Source organism: Penicillium chermesinum (assembly GCF_028974085.1).
Source record: "Penicillium chermesinum strain IBT 19713 chromosome Unknown utg000005l:1.0-4115287.0:1.0-4118363.0, whole genome shotgun sequence".
Classification (NCBI taxonomy): domain Eukaryota; kingdom Fungi; phylum Ascomycota; class Eurotiomycetes; order Eurotiales; family Aspergillaceae; genus Penicillium; species Penicillium chermesinum.
Window position 1 is genome coordinate 3,401,712 of NW_026695315.1, and position 17,459 is coordinate 3,419,170.

General features: G+C 49.8%; 7 protein-coding genes across 7 annotated transcripts; 5 read left to right on the forward strand and 2 right to left on the reverse strand.

The window, feature by feature from the left end:
• Positions 1 to 220: 220 nt before the first annotated feature.
• On the forward strand, positions 221 to 502 carry N7468_007459 (uncharacterized protein; the record flags this gene model as incomplete). Its single annotated transcript, XM_058476755.1, has 1 exon — positions 221 to 502. The coding sequence occupies one exon, from the start codon at positions 221 to 223 to the stop codon at positions 500 to 502; it is 282 nt and encodes a 93-aa protein (XP_058329645.1).
• A 342-nt stretch (positions 503 to 844) lies between these two features.
• Positions 845 to 1,515, forward strand: N7468_007460 (uncharacterized protein; the record flags this gene model as incomplete). Its single annotated transcript, XM_058476756.1, has 2 exons — positions 845 to 904; positions 1,201 to 1,515. The coding sequence occupies 2 exons, from the start codon at positions 845 to 847 to the stop codon at positions 1,513 to 1,515; spliced, it is 375 nt and encodes a 124-aa protein (XP_058329646.1).
• A 1,941-nt stretch (positions 1,516 to 3,456) lies between these two features.
• On the reverse strand, positions 3,457 to 4,047 carry N7468_007461 (uncharacterized protein; the record flags this gene model as incomplete). Its single annotated transcript, XM_058476757.1, has 1 exon — positions 3,457 to 4,047. The coding sequence occupies one exon, from the start codon at positions 4,045 to 4,047 to the stop codon at positions 3,457 to 3,459; it is 591 nt and encodes a 196-aa protein (XP_058329647.1).
• A 970-nt stretch (positions 4,048 to 5,017) lies between these two features.
• N7468_007462 (uncharacterized protein) lies at positions 5,018 to 5,879 on the reverse strand (the record flags this gene model as incomplete). Its single annotated transcript, XM_058476758.1, has 2 exons — positions 5,018 to 5,430; positions 5,471 to 5,879. The coding sequence occupies 2 exons, from the start codon at positions 5,877 to 5,879 to the stop codon at positions 5,018 to 5,020; spliced, it is 822 nt and encodes a 273-aa protein (XP_058329648.1).
• A 1,395-nt stretch (positions 5,880 to 7,274) lies between these two features.
• On the forward strand, positions 7,275 to 8,075 carry N7468_007463 (uncharacterized protein; the record flags this gene model as incomplete). The annotated part of the gene is made up of 1 exon (XM_058476759.1): positions 7,275 to 8,075. One exon carries the CDS (start codon positions 7,275 to 7,277, stop codon positions 8,073 to 8,075), a length of 801 nt encoding a protein of 266 aa, XP_058329649.1.
• A 1,411-nt stretch (positions 8,076 to 9,486) lies between these two features.
• On the forward strand, positions 9,487 to 10,594 carry N7468_007464 (acyl-CoA thioesterase; the record flags this gene model as incomplete). Its single annotated transcript, XM_058476760.1, has 2 exons — positions 9,487 to 9,588; positions 9,695 to 10,594. The coding sequence occupies 2 exons, from the start codon at positions 9,487 to 9,489 to the stop codon at positions 10,592 to 10,594; spliced, it is 1,002 nt and encodes a 333-aa protein (XP_058329650.1).
• Positions 10,595 to 12,475: 1,881 nt separating this feature from the next.
• On the forward strand, positions 12,476 to 16,959 carry N7468_007465 (putative jumonji family transcription factor; the record flags this gene model as incomplete). Its single annotated transcript, XM_058476761.1, has 6 exons — positions 12,476 to 12,584; positions 12,652 to 12,746; positions 12,808 to 12,905; positions 12,972 to 14,924; positions 15,100 to 16,105; positions 16,147 to 16,959. 6 exons carry the CDS (start codon positions 12,476 to 12,478, stop codon positions 16,957 to 16,959), a joined length of 4,074 nt encoding a protein of 1,357 aa, XP_058329651.1.
• Between the last annotated feature and the right edge of the window lie 500 nt (positions 16,960 to 17,459).

The window sequence follows — 17,459 nt, forward strand, 5'->3', positions numbered from 1 at the left end:
GTGTTGACTGACATCATCCATTCCCCAGTTGGAGGGATTTAACGTGCGGGACAGCCAGAGAGCCTCCACTGATCGGATGAACTTCAAACTTCTGTCTCTAGCTCATCATGTACAAGGCTCTGTCTAAATCGCATCTCCTGCGGTCCATCACGGCTCCATCGAGCCGGCTTGGTCGAGCTGTCCACTCACCAGCCCAGTCCAAGATAACGGCGAGCGAGGAATGCAAGTCAAGGGGCAGTGGTTTGCTTCTACCATTCATCTAACTCCAGTTCTAGTCTTCATCTCCACAGCACTCCCTGACGACTTTGATACGGCCCCCTTGGAGTCCGAGTTCTTCCAAAAGAAGACTGAGGCTGGCTCCTTCGACCACTTGACCAAGGAGGAGCATTACGCCATCATCTACGACAGTATCAACCCTCAACTCCCAAAGGGAAAGGGGAAGGGGAAGAATCTCAAGGCACCTCCCGAGCCTATCCAGGAACCTGGGTTAGATGAGATGTAATGTTGTGATTTCATTCTCCGTGTCTGTTCCCTTTTGACAGCAACCTGAATGCAAGCTTGTGATATTTCTGAACCGGGGCGAGATGATCATATCAACGTAGCCTCCGGACATTATATTCCATCTGGAATACGCGCAGTTATCTTATAAATATTTTAAATTTATCATTATCGTGGAGATCTTTGCTTTCATCCGGGAGCTAATGTACCCTAGGCCAACTCGCACTCAATCAAGCTCTCAACGCCGCGCTGGGCCGCCGTTTGATATCTTATCTTACTCTGATATGAACATCTAAACAAACAATAATAAATAAGTCTGAGCTACTTCTGAGAGAAGTGAACCCAGATGGGGAATCTGAACTCTGAACTCTCACTTTTCACTTATCCCTTTCCCGTCTATCAACAGGTAAGTCAACCGAAACAAGTTCGTACTTTTACCTGTCCCTTCGTTTACTCTTACATCCATCTACAAAGTCCCTACTGAGTGTTAAAACCAAATAGAAAAGATGGACCCATCCATGTCGGAGACAGAGAGCCAGGATACCCAGCTGGGATGGCACACCCCAAAGTCTACAAATGATGCCCTGGAAAGCGACTCAGAGCCGCAAGAGGCTGGTCACCTTCTGACAACCTCTGAGAGAGAGAGTAGTCATCATGAACGCTCTGAGACGATCAGGGAGGTAGAAGGGACTGCGGACCTAGTTCGGCCGGGCAACAGACAAAGATCTACTGAGGACATCTCTGATACTAGGACAAGGTCTCCTATTGAGCAAATATCAGAACAGTGGCAGCAAGTTCAACAGCGGCTCGTTCGGTCCAAGCAAGCGGTCCGCGAAGGGCAAGAACGACATTACCATCAAGGATGTCGAGAGTCAGGAGAACATACTCGAGAACGATGGAAATCGGGACAAGCTTCATGACAAGGGCATTGCCATGGGAAACATTCGACGCACAGATCAGGTTACCATCGACTACGAGACTGCATCCGGTCAGGACCATTCTCAGGACTCTTGGTGAGCTTCCCGATATTATAAAAGCATGGGATTTATACTTGACTGGCGCATAATGGTTGCTGTATCTGCTTGAACATGCCTTGGGTATTAAAGTTTTGATAGTTATTTAGTTGTCGACAGGTTTTAATTAACATACGATAGGGGGCAAAAGTCCGTATACATACCTCTTCACCTACCCCATCAAATACTGATGTATATTCACGGTTACATATCCTACACCACTACTCCTTATTGGATCATACTAAATTTAGATATAGTGAATAATCAGATTCATATACAGACTTCTCTTGCTTAATATCTTGTATAATAACCCTGGTTTGTATACAATTTATCTATCCTTCTTCCCGTACTCAATATTAAATCAATCTTTGTCTGGTCTAATGTATCCTATACAGCATTGATATACTCTTTAAAATAGGCCCAATCTTCTTCAGATCCTCTTATTTATATAAGATCTTTAAATATACAAAAAAGTCAATATTTCAATATATTCTAGACTGGTTTGATAGGGTTAAAATAAGACATGTATACAGGCTAATTTTTAACATACGTCCCGTGCCCTTTAATCTAAACCTATATATCTTTCGCAATACAGATATTTTTTGCTATCTTGCTAAATGATCATTTCAGATTGATAGTGATCGATGCCATGGCGGGGGTGTAGGAGAAGGAATAAAAATGTGGGTGGTTGTTAGGGTGATGGTAATGGGGCCGAGTGCACACAGGCTTTTGGCCGGGTGGTGTAGGAAAGGAGGGTCTAATCTCAGTATCAGATTGTACCCAAGTTAATTTGAAGCATATTATGGCCGATAAGGATGAGGGCTTGATGCGGAGTGCCCACGATTCACTTCGCAACTGTAGCCCAGTTTACAAAGTCCGGGAGCTCACTGGGAATCGTTTCTGGCTGGTTGAAGCTCACAGCGCCCCGAAAATTTGCCATACTCATGCTGGTAGGTGATCCACGTCCTCCCAAAGACTATAATACCCAAAAAGGATAGCCTGCGTCAGATCACATTCCGACCGAGCCTCTGTTACCAACTGAACTGCCGAAAGTTTCTTGAGCTTAAGGAAATCAAAATACTGCAGGAATACTTTCCTGGCTCAATTAGTGCCCATATACTTGTGTCAGGGTATATCATCGTTCCCTTTTTTTATTAGGAAACTCTGCAAGATTCCTTCCAATCAGGCCTTATTAGAGAGATAGGAGATACAACAGTTTATTTCGGAATCGCTGGATTTCATTCAACTGCTGTTGAAACTGGACAAGCTATTACTTCTAGGCTATATGATTTGAAGGCTTTTTGGACTACAGAAGAATTGGGATCTTGTAGAAGGACGACCAACTGTAGAATATGTTTAAGAATGGATCTCTGCTTCTACATGATATCTGTAAGTCTGAAATACAGTCTATGAGGCGATTATAACGGTCCTGGTTTAGTTAACTATCTCAGCTGACGAAGCGAAACAAAATTCCACTAAGCCTGAAAAGCGCAATATTACAGCATGAAGGTGTGGGCAAACTTCCGTGATTCGCCCTTTTTGCTATCTATCCTATTGTATTATTATCATCCTTGATTCTGCCAGGGAAGCTTGCAGTGTATATTACTAGCAAAGCTGAAGTATATTGTTATCGATAAACTAAATTTGGTTTGAGAAAATCACCAATAATTGAGAATTCCACAGCCCTTCACGGTGAGACCACAGCCCTTCACGGTGAGACCACAGCTCGAGAAGCTTCAAGGCCTATAGACGTAGTCCGAGGTCAGTACACTTCCAGGCGACATAGTAGGGAGGCAAATTGATGATCATATCAAGTACCACTGATGGTCGTGATGTTTCGCTCTTTCTGAAATTGTCCGCAATTTACGTCGAGAGAGCTAATATCTCTCGAAAATCGTCCGTATAGGGCGCGAAAGAATTCCGGTCATCATGACATAAAACCGTCTCAAGTACAATGGTATAGGCGAGGTAATGTAAACGAATGACTCTGAGCCCCCGCTGGTCTTTCTCGGACCTCATAAGAATGTCCTTCGATACCGCCGAAGTTGATCGGTTCCATCCCGAAATAGTAGCACTGGCTACCGAACCGCATTATTGCCGTAGCGAGGCACTTCCTTACCATAACAGGACTTTTTGTAGTAACGGAGTCATCTCTTTCAGCTTGTGATGCCTCTTGGATGACTGCCATACCGTGTCTGATATGGAGTAGAGCAAGATCATACTGACCTCGCATCAAGTCGCATGTGATGAACAGAAGACAGCAAACAAGGATTATTTCACGGAGCTGTGGATCCTGTGAATACCGCCGCTCGTTCAGAATCGCCATTGAGCGCCCATACTGCGCAAGAGCAAACTTATGGCGCCGAAGGCTCAGGTTCTCCCGCGAGAGTGGTGCCCCCCGGATCTCGCTATCCTCGTGCAGCACGCTGACCGCTAATAGAGCGTGGCTCACTGCTTGGTCTTGATGACTCAGAGGGAGGACAAGCTCAGTCCAGATCTTTGTATCAAAAAGCCCAGTCAAACTAGGTACAGTCATATGCTGGAAGAAAGCGAATCCTCGTCTTTCCTCAGGTGCGACTCCGGGCCTGGCAGAGACCTCGCGGAATGTAAGTGGGGACACCACCACCCTCCGATCTTCTTTCCGCAGGTTGGATAGACGGACATCGTCATATCCTTCGCACTTCCATCTTGCATCGACACATCGCTTGCACGCCCTGGGGTCTCGTCACATTTGACATGTCGGGCTCTGTTGGTTTGTGAGAAAGTTATATACTCGATGCTAGTAGATTCACGAACCGACATGTGCGGCAACCCTTTCGGGACCGCTTCTGAAATGCCATTTTCCTCATTGATCAAAGAGTTTGAGTGACGCTGGAGTATATGCTTTGCGACCGCTAAATGACCGACTCGACCGCCACAAGATATAGCTATGGCGTCGGCTGGGGCATTAAGGCGTGGCGCCGATCCCTAGCCTCAGGCTGATGAACGTCGTAAGTCATCGGCCATTCAGTGAACGCCGGGGGCCTGATCCACCCTTAGGGTCGACGCCTTCGCGGAATTTGCGCGCTGCTTACAAAAGAAATGGCCATTTGCAGAAGGTGACTTGAAGATTTTAGTCCCTGCCCTGTTTGCCTGACGCCGGTTGCTGGATTACTCGCACCCTTCTGCGACGCTCATTAGCTAAAACCAAGCGAGACACGTCGATGATCTCACGGTGCTGACCGGCGCTCCAAAGAACTCTTTTCGGCATGGTTCGGCCTTTATGCGATCAAGCCAGGCAATCTGAATACTAATTTTAGACTACAATACGAGGCTTCGTGAAGTCCTCAAACATTCAGCTCGCAAGTTCAAAGAAGGCGGGCTGCCTGATCATGAATGATCTGCTTCTAGGATTTGATAAGTCCGATCACGCTGCCCCCAACATGGCTTTGTACTGTCGATCGAATACACTACGTAATGACATCAAAATGAACAAAGACGGCTAGGAAATGATGAGAAGGCTACCGTCATCTGCCCCCGAAGTTGAGGTTGCTCATGGGTCCATAATTGACCCCCATCATGAGTCCATAGTTGTTTCCACCAAACTGTACATGCACAGAGTTGTCATACTTCTCTGCTAATGCGATATTATCTTTGAGGGTTGATAATATAGCGTTGATTATGTCCTTAGAGGCGTCCAGCGCCTTCATTTCTTGTTTCAACTGGGTTCTCACGATCTCGGCCTCTGGATCTGCATCATCCGCGATGGTCACTTCGCGAAGTCGAGCGCTGAGATCCACGTCTTGCGCTTCTGCCTGCCGTTGAGCAAGCAGCACTTGTTCTCGCTGTGCATTGATAGCCTTTACAGCTTCTTGGCCGTGGGACTGTTTAAGAGAGCCATGCCTAGTACAGCGCTGGTCAGTTTCATATGGAAGGCTAGCTGATTCGCGTGACATACAATGTCGCTAGGCTAGCCACACATCCTATACTGCCTTTATAGGCCTGAAGCTTTCTTTGCATGGAGTCTATCTCGGAGCTTTTGAAGAAGCCGATGAAAGGTCGGTCGAGCACAGACAGTTTGTCCCCTAGCGAGTGTCGGGTCCAATGTTGAACTTTGATTCTGAAAGCCTCGCACGTCTTGGTACAACTTTCGATAAGAGTCTTCGCATCTACTGCAATATTCGTGTCCATATTGTTCCAATCCTCGTCATCGATCGACTCCAGGGAAGCGACCACTCGCTCTACCGATTTCAGCTCATCTTTGAGCTCCAAAACATTATTGGGTGCTTCTTTGATTTTGTCCAGATCTTCCAGGAGCACTCGGATGCCATGGAGCGCAAATGTCACAAACCCAGTAACGCCCGCGGCGACACTCAGAGGATCAGTCATTAGAGTTTTAGTTGAACGTTGAAACGAATGTTTATCGCTTTGGCGGGGTCCTCGAGACTTGGGGTCACCTGACAATCAGGCCGCAGTGCAACCCTTGGCGATGTGCATAGCACTGCCCCCCTAAACTAGTCAACTCAGCCCCATAGTTCTGCAGATCAAGTTATTATGGGAGAATCATATGCATTTGATGAGAACTTCAATTTTGATCTAACGAGCAACCGGCGTTTCCATTACACCTGAAGATCCAAGGCTGCAGCAATACTGCTTGCAAACGTCAAGAAGGAAGTTTGTCTGTCATGAATAGGCTTAGAAATTCTGATCGATGCTTAACCATATTAGCTAGATTACAAATGAGGTGTTCTTTGTTAGAGGAAAATACTATAAAGGAAAGGAAGAAGGGGAAAGACCACAAAAATATATCGGGGTTTCCATCCTCCCTCACGCCGCAAGATACGTCTGCTGGTCCTTAGAGACACGATCTGAATCGATTCCAGAGTCGTAACATTTCACGGGCTCGACCACTACCTAAGCTAAACAAAAATCTTAGCTTCGCATATAAACTCCATGGGTCCAATAATAGTAGCTATCCTTAGCGACCTCGATCTTCCAAGTCATCAACGGCGATGCAACTAAAGTCACTCACACTGACAAGGCACAGCCATCCAGTGGTGGAACCGCTGGGCCTGCATAGTGCTTGTATCGCAAAGATGAGTGCGGGTCTACTCTATGCTAGAAGAATAAGTCTGTTCAGACCAGTTTTCACCGACTTGGAATGATGGACCAGCCAATCGACATCTCATGATAACCCTGTCACTAAAAATATAACCACTGCAACGACGGAAATCTTGTGCCGATCCTCGCACCGGTCCATTCTAAACGAGCGGAATCTGGCACGGGGAGTGACTAGCATAGCCATCTGCCAAGCCAAAATCGGACGTGCCTAAACGATCGTCCCGGCGCCAAGATCGGGAGCCCGACTAAATTCGACGTTAGTGCAAGCGCTGGAGTATTAGCGGCTGTTTTTGGGCGTGAAGAAAGCCATCGACTTGAAGATCGGACCATGGATTTGACTGCTCGTCAGTAAGGTAGCTATCCTTCTGCTCCACTGACAACCAGCTATTGACTGGCGCCTGCTGATTCCCATATCTGCTAAACCGAGATAGGGCCAGGATTCGAAAATCCAGATGCTGTTTAATTTAGAAACGTGCCAGTTGGGTTGCGTCGTGAAGCTGGAAATCTACATAAAGGCAGCATGGACTCGACCTCTTTCGCTTCTGAACATCCCAACTTGAAGCTCATTACATACATTACACAGCTGCAAGCCAACTCGCAGACCATCAGCCAAAGTTTTATAGTTATCATTTTCAACCTTTTTCCAAACGACAAAAGAACACAATGCGCTTCTTCGCCTACTTCCCTCCTGCGCTCTATGCCCCCTTGGCCTTTGCAGCACCGAGTCTGCCGTACTCCACAAATGTCAGCACAGCTATGTCCGACCCTACTGTCAAGCTTTTGACGGGGCCAAGTACTTTGGATATCCGGTCTCCAAGCCCAGATAGCGACGACAACTGCGATCTTGGCGAAAAGAAGTGTGGCGACAATTGCTATCCTCAAGCCTATGCCTGTTGCCCAAACAATGCTTCCAAAGGCTGCGCAACGATTGATGAATGCCAGCAAGATGACGGGGACTGGGGCTGCTGCCCTAAGGGACAGACTTGCGATGGAGACGATGACGATGATCATGATAACGACCATGACAACGATCATGACCATGACCATGACAGCGACGATGACAACGACCATGGCAACGACCATGACAAAGACCGTGATCACGATCATGACAACGACCATGACAACGACCATGACAACGATCATGACAACGATCATGACAACGACCGTGATAACGACCATGACACCGACAAGGATAAAAGCATTACCAGCGATAAGAACGTTGGCAGTGATAGCTTGAAGGATGTCGATGACGACAAGGACGATGACAAGGATGGGGACAAGGACGACGATAACGACAAGGACGGCGACCATGACCATGACCACGACCACGACCACGACCACGACCACGACAGTGACGCCGATAATGACAATGGCAGCAACCACAACGCAGGAGCAGATGTGAAGCCTGGGCTTATTCCCGTCATAGCATTGACCGGGGTTGCAGCCCTCGCAGGTTTCGTCTAATTCGCCCTCTTGATAGGCTGAGTGCTAGCCTTTAGGGCATATAAGGGCAAGGCTAGTATGGTCCTCTGAGGAGAGGGAGGCTTCTGTTCCGACTCATCATGATTCATGACATGACAAAGGACTGCAAGTCCAACTTACTATATGGCACACGAGTATCACTAGGTGGATGGCTCTAAGGCATCGACTTCGAGTTGAATCACGAACTTTTGACTGTGGAGTTTAGCTGCACTTACATTCTTTTAACGCAATGAATTGAATAGATATATCTTTATAAAATCCCAAATGTCTGAACCCAGTAAAAGGTTTAATTTTTCAGTAATATGCGACCCCTGGGCCTATACGACCAAACAGTCTCTACTAGGAGTACTAGTACTTGGATGGTTCATCCTACACCACCCGCGCAAAAGTATGTGTGCACTCGGCCCCATTACCATCACCCTAACAACCACCCACAATTTTATTTCTTCTCCTACACCTCCCCCATGGCATCCGCTATCAACCTGGAATGATGTTTTAGCGAGATAGCAAAAAAGATCTGTATTGCGAAAGATATACAGGTTTGGTTTAAAGAGCACAGGATATATATTAAAGGTTGGCCTATATACTCGCCTGATCTTAATCTTATTAAACTAGTCTGGAAACTACATCAGTATCTGATGGGATAGGTGAAGCGGTATGCACACAGAATTTTGCCCCCTATTGTATATCTTGGATCAATGGACAGCAAAAAACCGGACTTTTTAGAGTACGTACAGGGGATAATCCAAGACGCGTTGGCCAAGAGCAGTCCTCTTTTTGGATTCCGTAGAATCAGCTCCTGTTGCTTGTGCGGTGAAGTCGAAGGTAATAGGGCGACTCCCTAGACGGAGATATTAGTTGATCATGTTCAGAATTGAGATTCAGAAACATAGTGGAGACTCACTCAGAGAGTGGGGCATACGCCATCCTTTAATGCGGTGTAGTGTTCAATTGGGCGAGGGGTTGTTACTGTGGAACTCGGGACGCTTGGAGCGAAAGAGCGCAGTTACATCACGTGCGTACCTAGAAGCCTCGGTCCCCAGCGATTACAACGACAAAAATGCTTGTGACTTCAAATTTTGCTCGTGATCCACCCTGCAAATTCATGTCATTGTGCTTCAGCAATTGCTTGTTCTTATCTTTCAATTACCTTTATCTTATCTTCGGCATTTTATGAGGTAGACAAGGGTGTCCGACCAACACCCCCCTGAACGAGCAATTCTCGATTCCGATTTATCGGGGACCGAGATCTGGCAATCACCTATAGTTCCGAGGACGAACGTGTCGATCATCATTCGCTATTTCACATCCGCGCTCTTGCACATTTGTCTTTCCCTTTCTCTCTGTGATGAGTGGAATGTCGACTCCCACTTCCGCTTCCCCATTTGAAAGCATGCACGACGTACTTTCAGCCGTGGCATCGCTCGCCTCATGGCGCACGCTAGCTATTATCTTGGCCCTTGTCAATTTGAAAAACCTTCCATTCGGGTGGCACGTAAGTTCTCATAGCTCTCGGCCAAGTAGCAACCCGTTCAATTTGGCTTCGATCTGCGGCGGATGCCAGCAGAGACAGTCGTGCATCGTGACTAACCGTGTCCCAGCTTCGCGTGCTGTACCACTTTTTGCGAAACTTGCGCTTCAAGCCCAATGATCCTTTCTTCCCAAAGGGCAAGGCCATAATAGACTCGCATGGCCAGCCAACACATCCCATATTCGTCCCATGCAGCGTCATGTCACGAACACCGTTGTTGGAGACGGATTACAATCTACACAAGTCTAATAGCACGTATTTTTCCGACTTGGATATTGCACGTACGGCGCTCGTTACTCGGATTTACAGCCCTGGTGCTGGCATTGTCAGCAAAGAGCTCGACCAAGAATTCCGCGAGGCAAGCAAGAAGGAAGGCAAGAAAGCTCCAAGGTCCAAGCCTATCATGGTGGTGCTGGGTTCTGTGTATTGCACCTTCAAGCGCGAGATCAAACCTTTTGAACTATACGAAATGCAATCCAAAATCATTTCGTGGGACAAGAAATGGTTGTACATCCAGACAACGTTCCTGCGGCCTGCGAAGAAGACCGGCGGCGAGAAAACGCTGCTGGCGATAGGCCTGAGCAAGTATGTTGTGAAGAAGGGCCGCCTGACTGTGTCGCCGGAGCGTATTTTGCGTGCAGGTGGCTTCCTCCCAGAGCGCCCTGCGGAGACCGCTGCGGCTGACTCCTCTACAAGCGTTTCGGGGGTTGGAACGCCTGCCAGTGGGGAAGGAATCGCTGCTAGTGGAGCTCTTGACGGGTCGTTGGCTCGTGAGGTGCTCAAGATCAGTGAGAAACAGCTCCCCGACCGTGAGGCTCTTGAGCGAGAGAAGAAGACCAACTCAGATTCATGGAACGTCGAAGAGTGGACCTGGGAACGTATTGAACAGGAACGATTACGAGGCTTGCACGTGGTGGAGCCTTATATCAATATGGATGTTCAGTTGGAGCACGAGGTGCACGGCAAATAGATATCGGGTTATAGAGGGGGCACGGTCTTCTTTCGGATTTTTGATCGATTATAGAACATGCACGTGGCTGTATCTAGACATAAGTACGGGTCAGTCTAACTTCTCTCATCTTATTGTACTCTAGCTCTGATCCATTATTCCGTGGCAATAAGCGAAGTGGCGGTCGTCGTGTTTGTCCACATCCTATGGTGCGTGCTTTTAAGTTTGGGATCCGTTGATCGCAGTGGGTGATCTACAGGCGGGCTGGATCGACGCCGGCGAGCGATTTCGGCAACCCTGGAACACTAGAACTAGGTATGAGATCATGGCGTTGGAATATTTTGCTCTGTATGCCATCAAGCGTGTTCGGAGAGCCGCGCTCTATAGCTTCTAGAAATGTTCGGATTGATAGTCTTGACCTCGGAGAACTCGAATCATCTGGCATAGGAATGTTGCATGACATATGGATATCCCTTGATGTGATCATAAGCCGGTGGTATCCGAAATCTGCACACCTGTACGGATTACCAAGACTATCATACACTGCCAGTACAAAACGGATGTCGATAGTGGGCAGTTGGGGCAATTAAATCAGATCGACTGAGAGAGCCCGGAAGCCCTAGAACCCTTGGAGTGGGAAGAAATATCAAGAATCTACAGCTGCTGATGCTCTCCAATGGCCATAAGCCTCGGATTTTTTACGTGAATGAACTTTAGAAGCCCACTTCTCAGACTTCACGAAGTGAATTAACTTCGGTAGAGTGCGGCTAAAGTCCACTGGACGCAGCTGGTATGGTAATGTCACCTCCCATATCATATGATCCCACGTGACAATTCCCGGACCACGGCGATGCGATTATCACAATCACCTGCGATATGTTAATTGCTTTCGACAGCGTTTGCCTGACTAGATCGCAGAGTAAGTGTCGTTTCTCATGCCTTGTCCCCTTTCTTTGTGCCATTTTCCTTGCCCTTGAACTCCCGTCAATCCCTTGAGAATCCTGGATCCGACACCGGGGGTCGAAGTACCTTACTACTGTATCGTACACATCCACTCGCGGCTCCCGGCTTTTCTTCAGATGCCCTGTCCACTTGCAAGGCATACTAAACCCACTTTTCCCATCTTGTAATCGAAGGCCCCCGTCCACTTCTGCCCGAGTTCTGGCTCTCCCATTTGTCCATTCATTCCAGCCCATCACCCTGATTTCCTGCCCCTGCCTCTCCGTGTCAGACCATCGTGCGGCGGCACACCCTCGTTGCCAGCACCTGCATGATTGGCCCACCCTGGTGTTGCTCACTTTACTCATCTTTTACTCGTCTTTTCCCCGGGGATTGGTGAACCCAGTGGCGTTACTCTGTACTTTGCCTTTTCTTTCTTTCTTTTTTTTTTTGCCGCCTCTGCTGCGTGAAGTACCTCGGTCTCCATTACGGGGTACGGCGCACTGGTTCACAATCCTGTACCTCTGCTACGACTCTGAATCTTTCTCCGTTCTCTTCGACGAATCCCCTTCGCTTCACTTATCCACTACCCCGTTGACCTCATTGCACACGGACCTCCCATGGTCATTCTCATTGGCGATCTCCACCCGACTAATACTGTTGCTTTTTCCTTCTTCCCGCTACAGGAAAAAAGAGCCTCCGACCAGAGCTTATCGCGCCATCAACGCCCGAACCCCATACCTCCCTCTGCTGGCTAGAGCTCTCATCCCTGCCGCCCTTGGATTCGCTGAGATCTCTCAAGTCCGCCTTTCAACCAACTGCTCTCACTTCAAACTCTCTTCCCTGACCGCTGGGAACGATAACCCTTTTCGCCGTCGATCAGCGGTCGCTTTATCGACGACGGCACCCGAGTATCGAACAACCTCCCTCACCCAGCTTTGAAACTGTTCGCCGCTTCCAAACATGGCGGCACCGGAACAGACACACCTCGCCCCTCATGGGGCGCCAGTCGGCTCGGTTTCCATCACGCCTCCTCACAGTGCCAACGGAAAAAAGGATGCGCCCGAGGGGGGTTCCTTCGGAGTTATCAGATCTTGAGCTCGATGCTAAGTCGGCTGCTGCGCATGACGACATCCCAGTCAAGCAGGAAAATGCCGAAGCAACCCCTGAGATTGAGGAAGAAATTGAACCCGACCATTTTTATGGAGGTGGTAAAATTCCCGTCTTCAAACCTGTGAGTCCTGGCCGGGTCGGTATATCTACGCCAAACGTCAAGTGCTGATTTTGTTCTTCAGACCATGGATCAATTCCGTGACTTCCAGTGGTACATCAGCAAGATTGACAAGTATGGAATGCAGACAGGAATCGTCAAAGTTGTCCCCCCAAAAGAATGGTAAGTATTGTTGTCGCAACGTCATGATCCCGTGCGATTCCTGTACTCATGCCCTTCTCCCTCAAGGCTCGAAGCACAAAAGCCATTGGATGAACAAGTGAAATCGATTCGGGTCAAGAATCCTATCATGCAAGAATTCCATGGCTCGCATGGCACCTACACTCAAGCGAATATTGAACGTCAACGGACCTACAACTTGCCGCAGTGGAAGGCTCTTTGCGAGGATGGAAGTCACCAGCCGCCGGCTCGCCGTGGAGAACGACGTCGCAACGTGGAGCGTACGAGCCAAGCTGCCCCTACCCCCAAGCCTCAGCCTGATCCTCGCCCCGATGGCCAAAAGCGCCGGCCTGGGCGACCTGCCAAGCGTGCCAAGGTAAAGCAAGAACCAACAGACGACACTGAAAAGTCTAAGCTGGAAGGCCCGCCCACGCCTGTGTCGCCCGAGTCAAACCCCGTCGAGACCAAATCTGAAGATTTGAGTGAAGGCGAATCTCTTCCCGCTGCGAAGCCGAAGGGGAGACAAGCCAAGTCTGTCTCTTCGCGACGAAGGAACAACCGTGGAGAAACCGTAGATACGACCGACGACGCCGCGTACGAAGGATTTGATTATCGGATTCACGATAACGATGAGTACACAGCCGAGCGATGTGAGGAGCTGGAGACCGCATACTGGAGGTCTCTCATGTTCAACAACCCAATGTACGGCGCGGACATGCCTGGCTCGCTCTTTGACGATTCGACGACGTCATGGAATGTTGCAAAGCTTCCAAATTTGCTCGATGTACTGGGACAGAAGGTTCCAGGAGTCAATACAGCCTATCTGTACCTGGGAATGTGGAAGGCCACTTTTGCCTGGCACTTGGAAGATGTTGACCTTTACAGCATCAATTACATCCATTTCGGTGCACCGAAGCAGTGGTACAGCATTTCACAGGAGGACGCACCTCGGTTCGAAGCCGCGATGCGTAGCATTTGGTCGAGCGATGCGAAGAACTGCGATCAATTTTTGCGCCACAAGACTTACCTGGTCTCACCCAGCCTGCTCAAGTCGCAGTATGGTATCACTGTGAATCGATTGGTACACTACGAGGGAGAGTTCGTCATCACATTTCCTTACGGATACCACTCTGGCTACAACATTGGATATAACTGTGCCGAATCAGTGAATTTTGCGACTGAGAAGTGGCTGAACTACGCACGTGTGGCCAAGAAGTGCAATTGCGAATCAGACAGCGTCTGGATTGATGTGGATGAGATCGAACGAAAATTGCGTGGCGAGGCAACGCCTGAATACTATGTCACCTATGAAAGTGACCTTGAGGAAGGCTTTGACGGTGCCTCTGATCTTCTCACGCCTCCACGCAGTGTACCTGAGAAGGCCTCCACCCGTGGCCGAAAGAGGAAACATGCGGGCGACGGGCCGAATACCAAGAGACCTAAGCTCCACCCCGACGGCCCGCGAAAGACTCCATGCCTTCTATGTCCCAATGATCTGGAGTACGAAGAATTGCTACCGACGGAGAATGGAAACGGCTTTGCTCACAGGCGATGTGCTACGTTTGTGGAGGAGACTTCTATCCTTCGGGACGCTTCGGGCAATGAGGTGGTCTGTGATATTGACCAGATCCCTAAAGCTCGCCTTGGTCTCAAATGTCTCTTCTGCCGTGAAGCTCGTGGTGCCTGTTTCCAATGCAACTTTGGAAAGTGTACCCGGGCTTACCATGCCACATGCGCCATGCTCGCTGGCGTACAGGTCGAACATGGATCCGTCGCTGTGATTGCTGACGATACCAAGGCATACTCCCTTCCTAGCGTGGACCTCAAGTGCAAGTTCCATCGCCAGAAGCGTGCGAATAATACGGAGCCCTCGGATTTGGATCGTCGAGTGATTGAAGCTGCATTAGGCCTCACCGAAGGAGAGTTGATTCAGTTTCAAGCCGACAAGGAAATCAATGCTGCCATTGTGATCCAGAATCGACCCGAAGAACGGACCTTATTGGTCAAAGTTCTCCCCAGAGGGTAAGTTCATCTAGGATAGAAACAATTGTCTCCCCGTTTTCTTCCCGCCTTTAATTCGTTCACGGTTTGGCTTTCACACTCCTTCTCCCAATCGGGATTTTTCTCACCCGAAAATGCCCAACATCCCCACATACCCGAAATCGGAGCTCTCACAATACTAACAATGTATCAACAGGGATGTGATCGAGATGCCATACCGTTGGTACCTCGTGGTGCGGAAGAGCAACTTCCTACCCCTCGCGCCAGGGATCCAACCCCTCCCGGCCCACTTGGCGCGGAAGCCCGACCAGAGGGACCTGGAAACCGCCCTTCCGGTCGCAGGAAGTGCTTTTGGCGACCATCGGTCTCCCTATCAATGGGCCGAATTCGAGACAGTGGAATCAGTTACGAACCCAAGCACCCCACTTCCTGCCGTTCACTTGGATAAAGAGGGACGGCTGTGGCATTACTTGGGGGCGCAGTCCACCGAGAGTAGGGCACAGTATACGCACAACCCTACTGTGCCCGTCCACAACCCGCGGGCTAATTTCCTGGACAGCGTCAAATCGCTTGGCGTGGCTGGTGTTGCTGCTGCTCGTGCATTGAAGATCCCACCCCACCAGTCTTTCCGTGCTCCCACCGCCCCTGCCCCTCCCTTCCAGCAAAATCTTTACCCCCAACAACGGTTGCAACAACAATCCGAATCTCTGACCACCTCGAACGCCAACACCACCCCTCACCTACACTCCCGACCGCCCTTCTCTCCCGCATCCCTGCAGCACCGTGCCCCTCCCCCTCCGCCTACTTCTGCTGCTGGTGTTGCTGCTGCTGGTCCTGCGATGCCGTCGGCCTTTCGAACTTTACCGAATCAATCTACTCGTCATGCCCCCTATCCTTCGGTCACCAAATCGCACGTTCAGCAGCAGCACCACCTTCCTGCCACCAACACCTTTGCCAACGTCCGTGAGCTTATCTCCCGACGGCGCCTCGCTCAGATCACCGATCATGCCAATGTGTTCGCCGGGTATACGATTGTCAGCCCCGAGTTGGTGGTAGAGACCCTGCTGGGCCCTATGGGCTCGATTCCTCCTGCCAATGGACTGGAGAAACTTGAGCTGGCCATGGCCCAGCAGCGGGTGCAGCCCCGGGCGGCAGACGGTACCTTATTGCCGCCGCAGACCCTTAACATGCGGTCCGAAGAGGTGACGCGGCTCCTGCAAATGCTTCGGTTTTCCTTGGTTAGTCATCGCGAGCGGCTGGACGTGATCCAGAAGAAAGAGTCCGAGGTGGGAAGATGGAGACGATTGATCGAGGAAGCGTGGCCGCCGCCAAAGTCCCGGGTAAATATGCGTTCCTCGACCAGCAGCGGGCTCTGGCCCCCAATGTCTACCAATCACCATACAACATGCCATCGGGCCTTTCTGAATATGCCAAGACTACCTACGGCTTAGTTCCATCTCCCGATGAGCCGCCAAAACCGTCGCTGGCAAACGATTACTTTGCCAGCCTCTCTCCCGAAAACCAGGAGAAGATCATGAAGTCATGCGGAAGCTTTGTACAACGTGCCATTGAGCGCTCGGCTAGCCACAGCCGACAAAGCTCAGCGTCTAATCTTCGGCTGTCATCAGCTCTGGCCCAGCAAACGGAGAACCCCACCATCGACATCACGACGGTTGAGGATCCACCCCTGTCTGGACTAGACCTGCCTCTTCATGCAGATTCCCCCTGTTCCAGCTTTGCCCGGTCGCATTTGCGACTTGCCTCGCCTAATGAATTCCCCATGCACGGGCCGGACCCCCATCCCGATCATCATGATCTGTTCGGGGATCAGCAAGCCAATACTCGATTCTGGCAAAATGGGCCATGGGTCGCCGGCGATGGAAATACCCCGAACGAAGAGCATCGGCCTTTCTTCGGCCCGCATGAACGACTTAAGCACGATTATGCATCCTCTGATATCTCTTTAGGCCGAGGACCTGGATCACTGCACTCCGTCGACATGGCTGGCTTTGGTTTTGACGGACCAGACGATCTCGCTGGCGGACTTAGTCCTTAAGGAGTTGGAACCTTTCCTGCTCCCTCGCACTTTCTCCCTGTACTCCCGCGATTCTGCCTTCTCGTTTGCGACTGTACTGCATCTCTCCTTGTAACGACTTCACCGCACTGATGACTGCATGACTGGGCGTTCTGTTCCCTCAAACTCGATTCACGATCCGCATGACGGGCTTTTCTACTTTCTCCACGAATTCGGGGTTCATACTAGCTGGCTGGTTACGCCTCGACGATTCTTGACTTCTTTTTTTTTTTCTGCAACGCTTCGATTCTGATTTTCCCAGCAAGACCCCTCCCCAACCAACATCTTACTCTCTCCATCCATCCACGCCCCCCTCCCCGTGTTCTTTATTACGGCGATTCCTGCCCGACCTCGATTTCCTTGGTTACCAGGACTGGCCATCTCTAGACTGGAGCTTGGATCTTTCTTCTTTCCGCCAAAAAAGTCACCCTTCTCTTCCTACCGCCCCATTCCCCCCTCCTCATCACGAACCCCCATGGGCC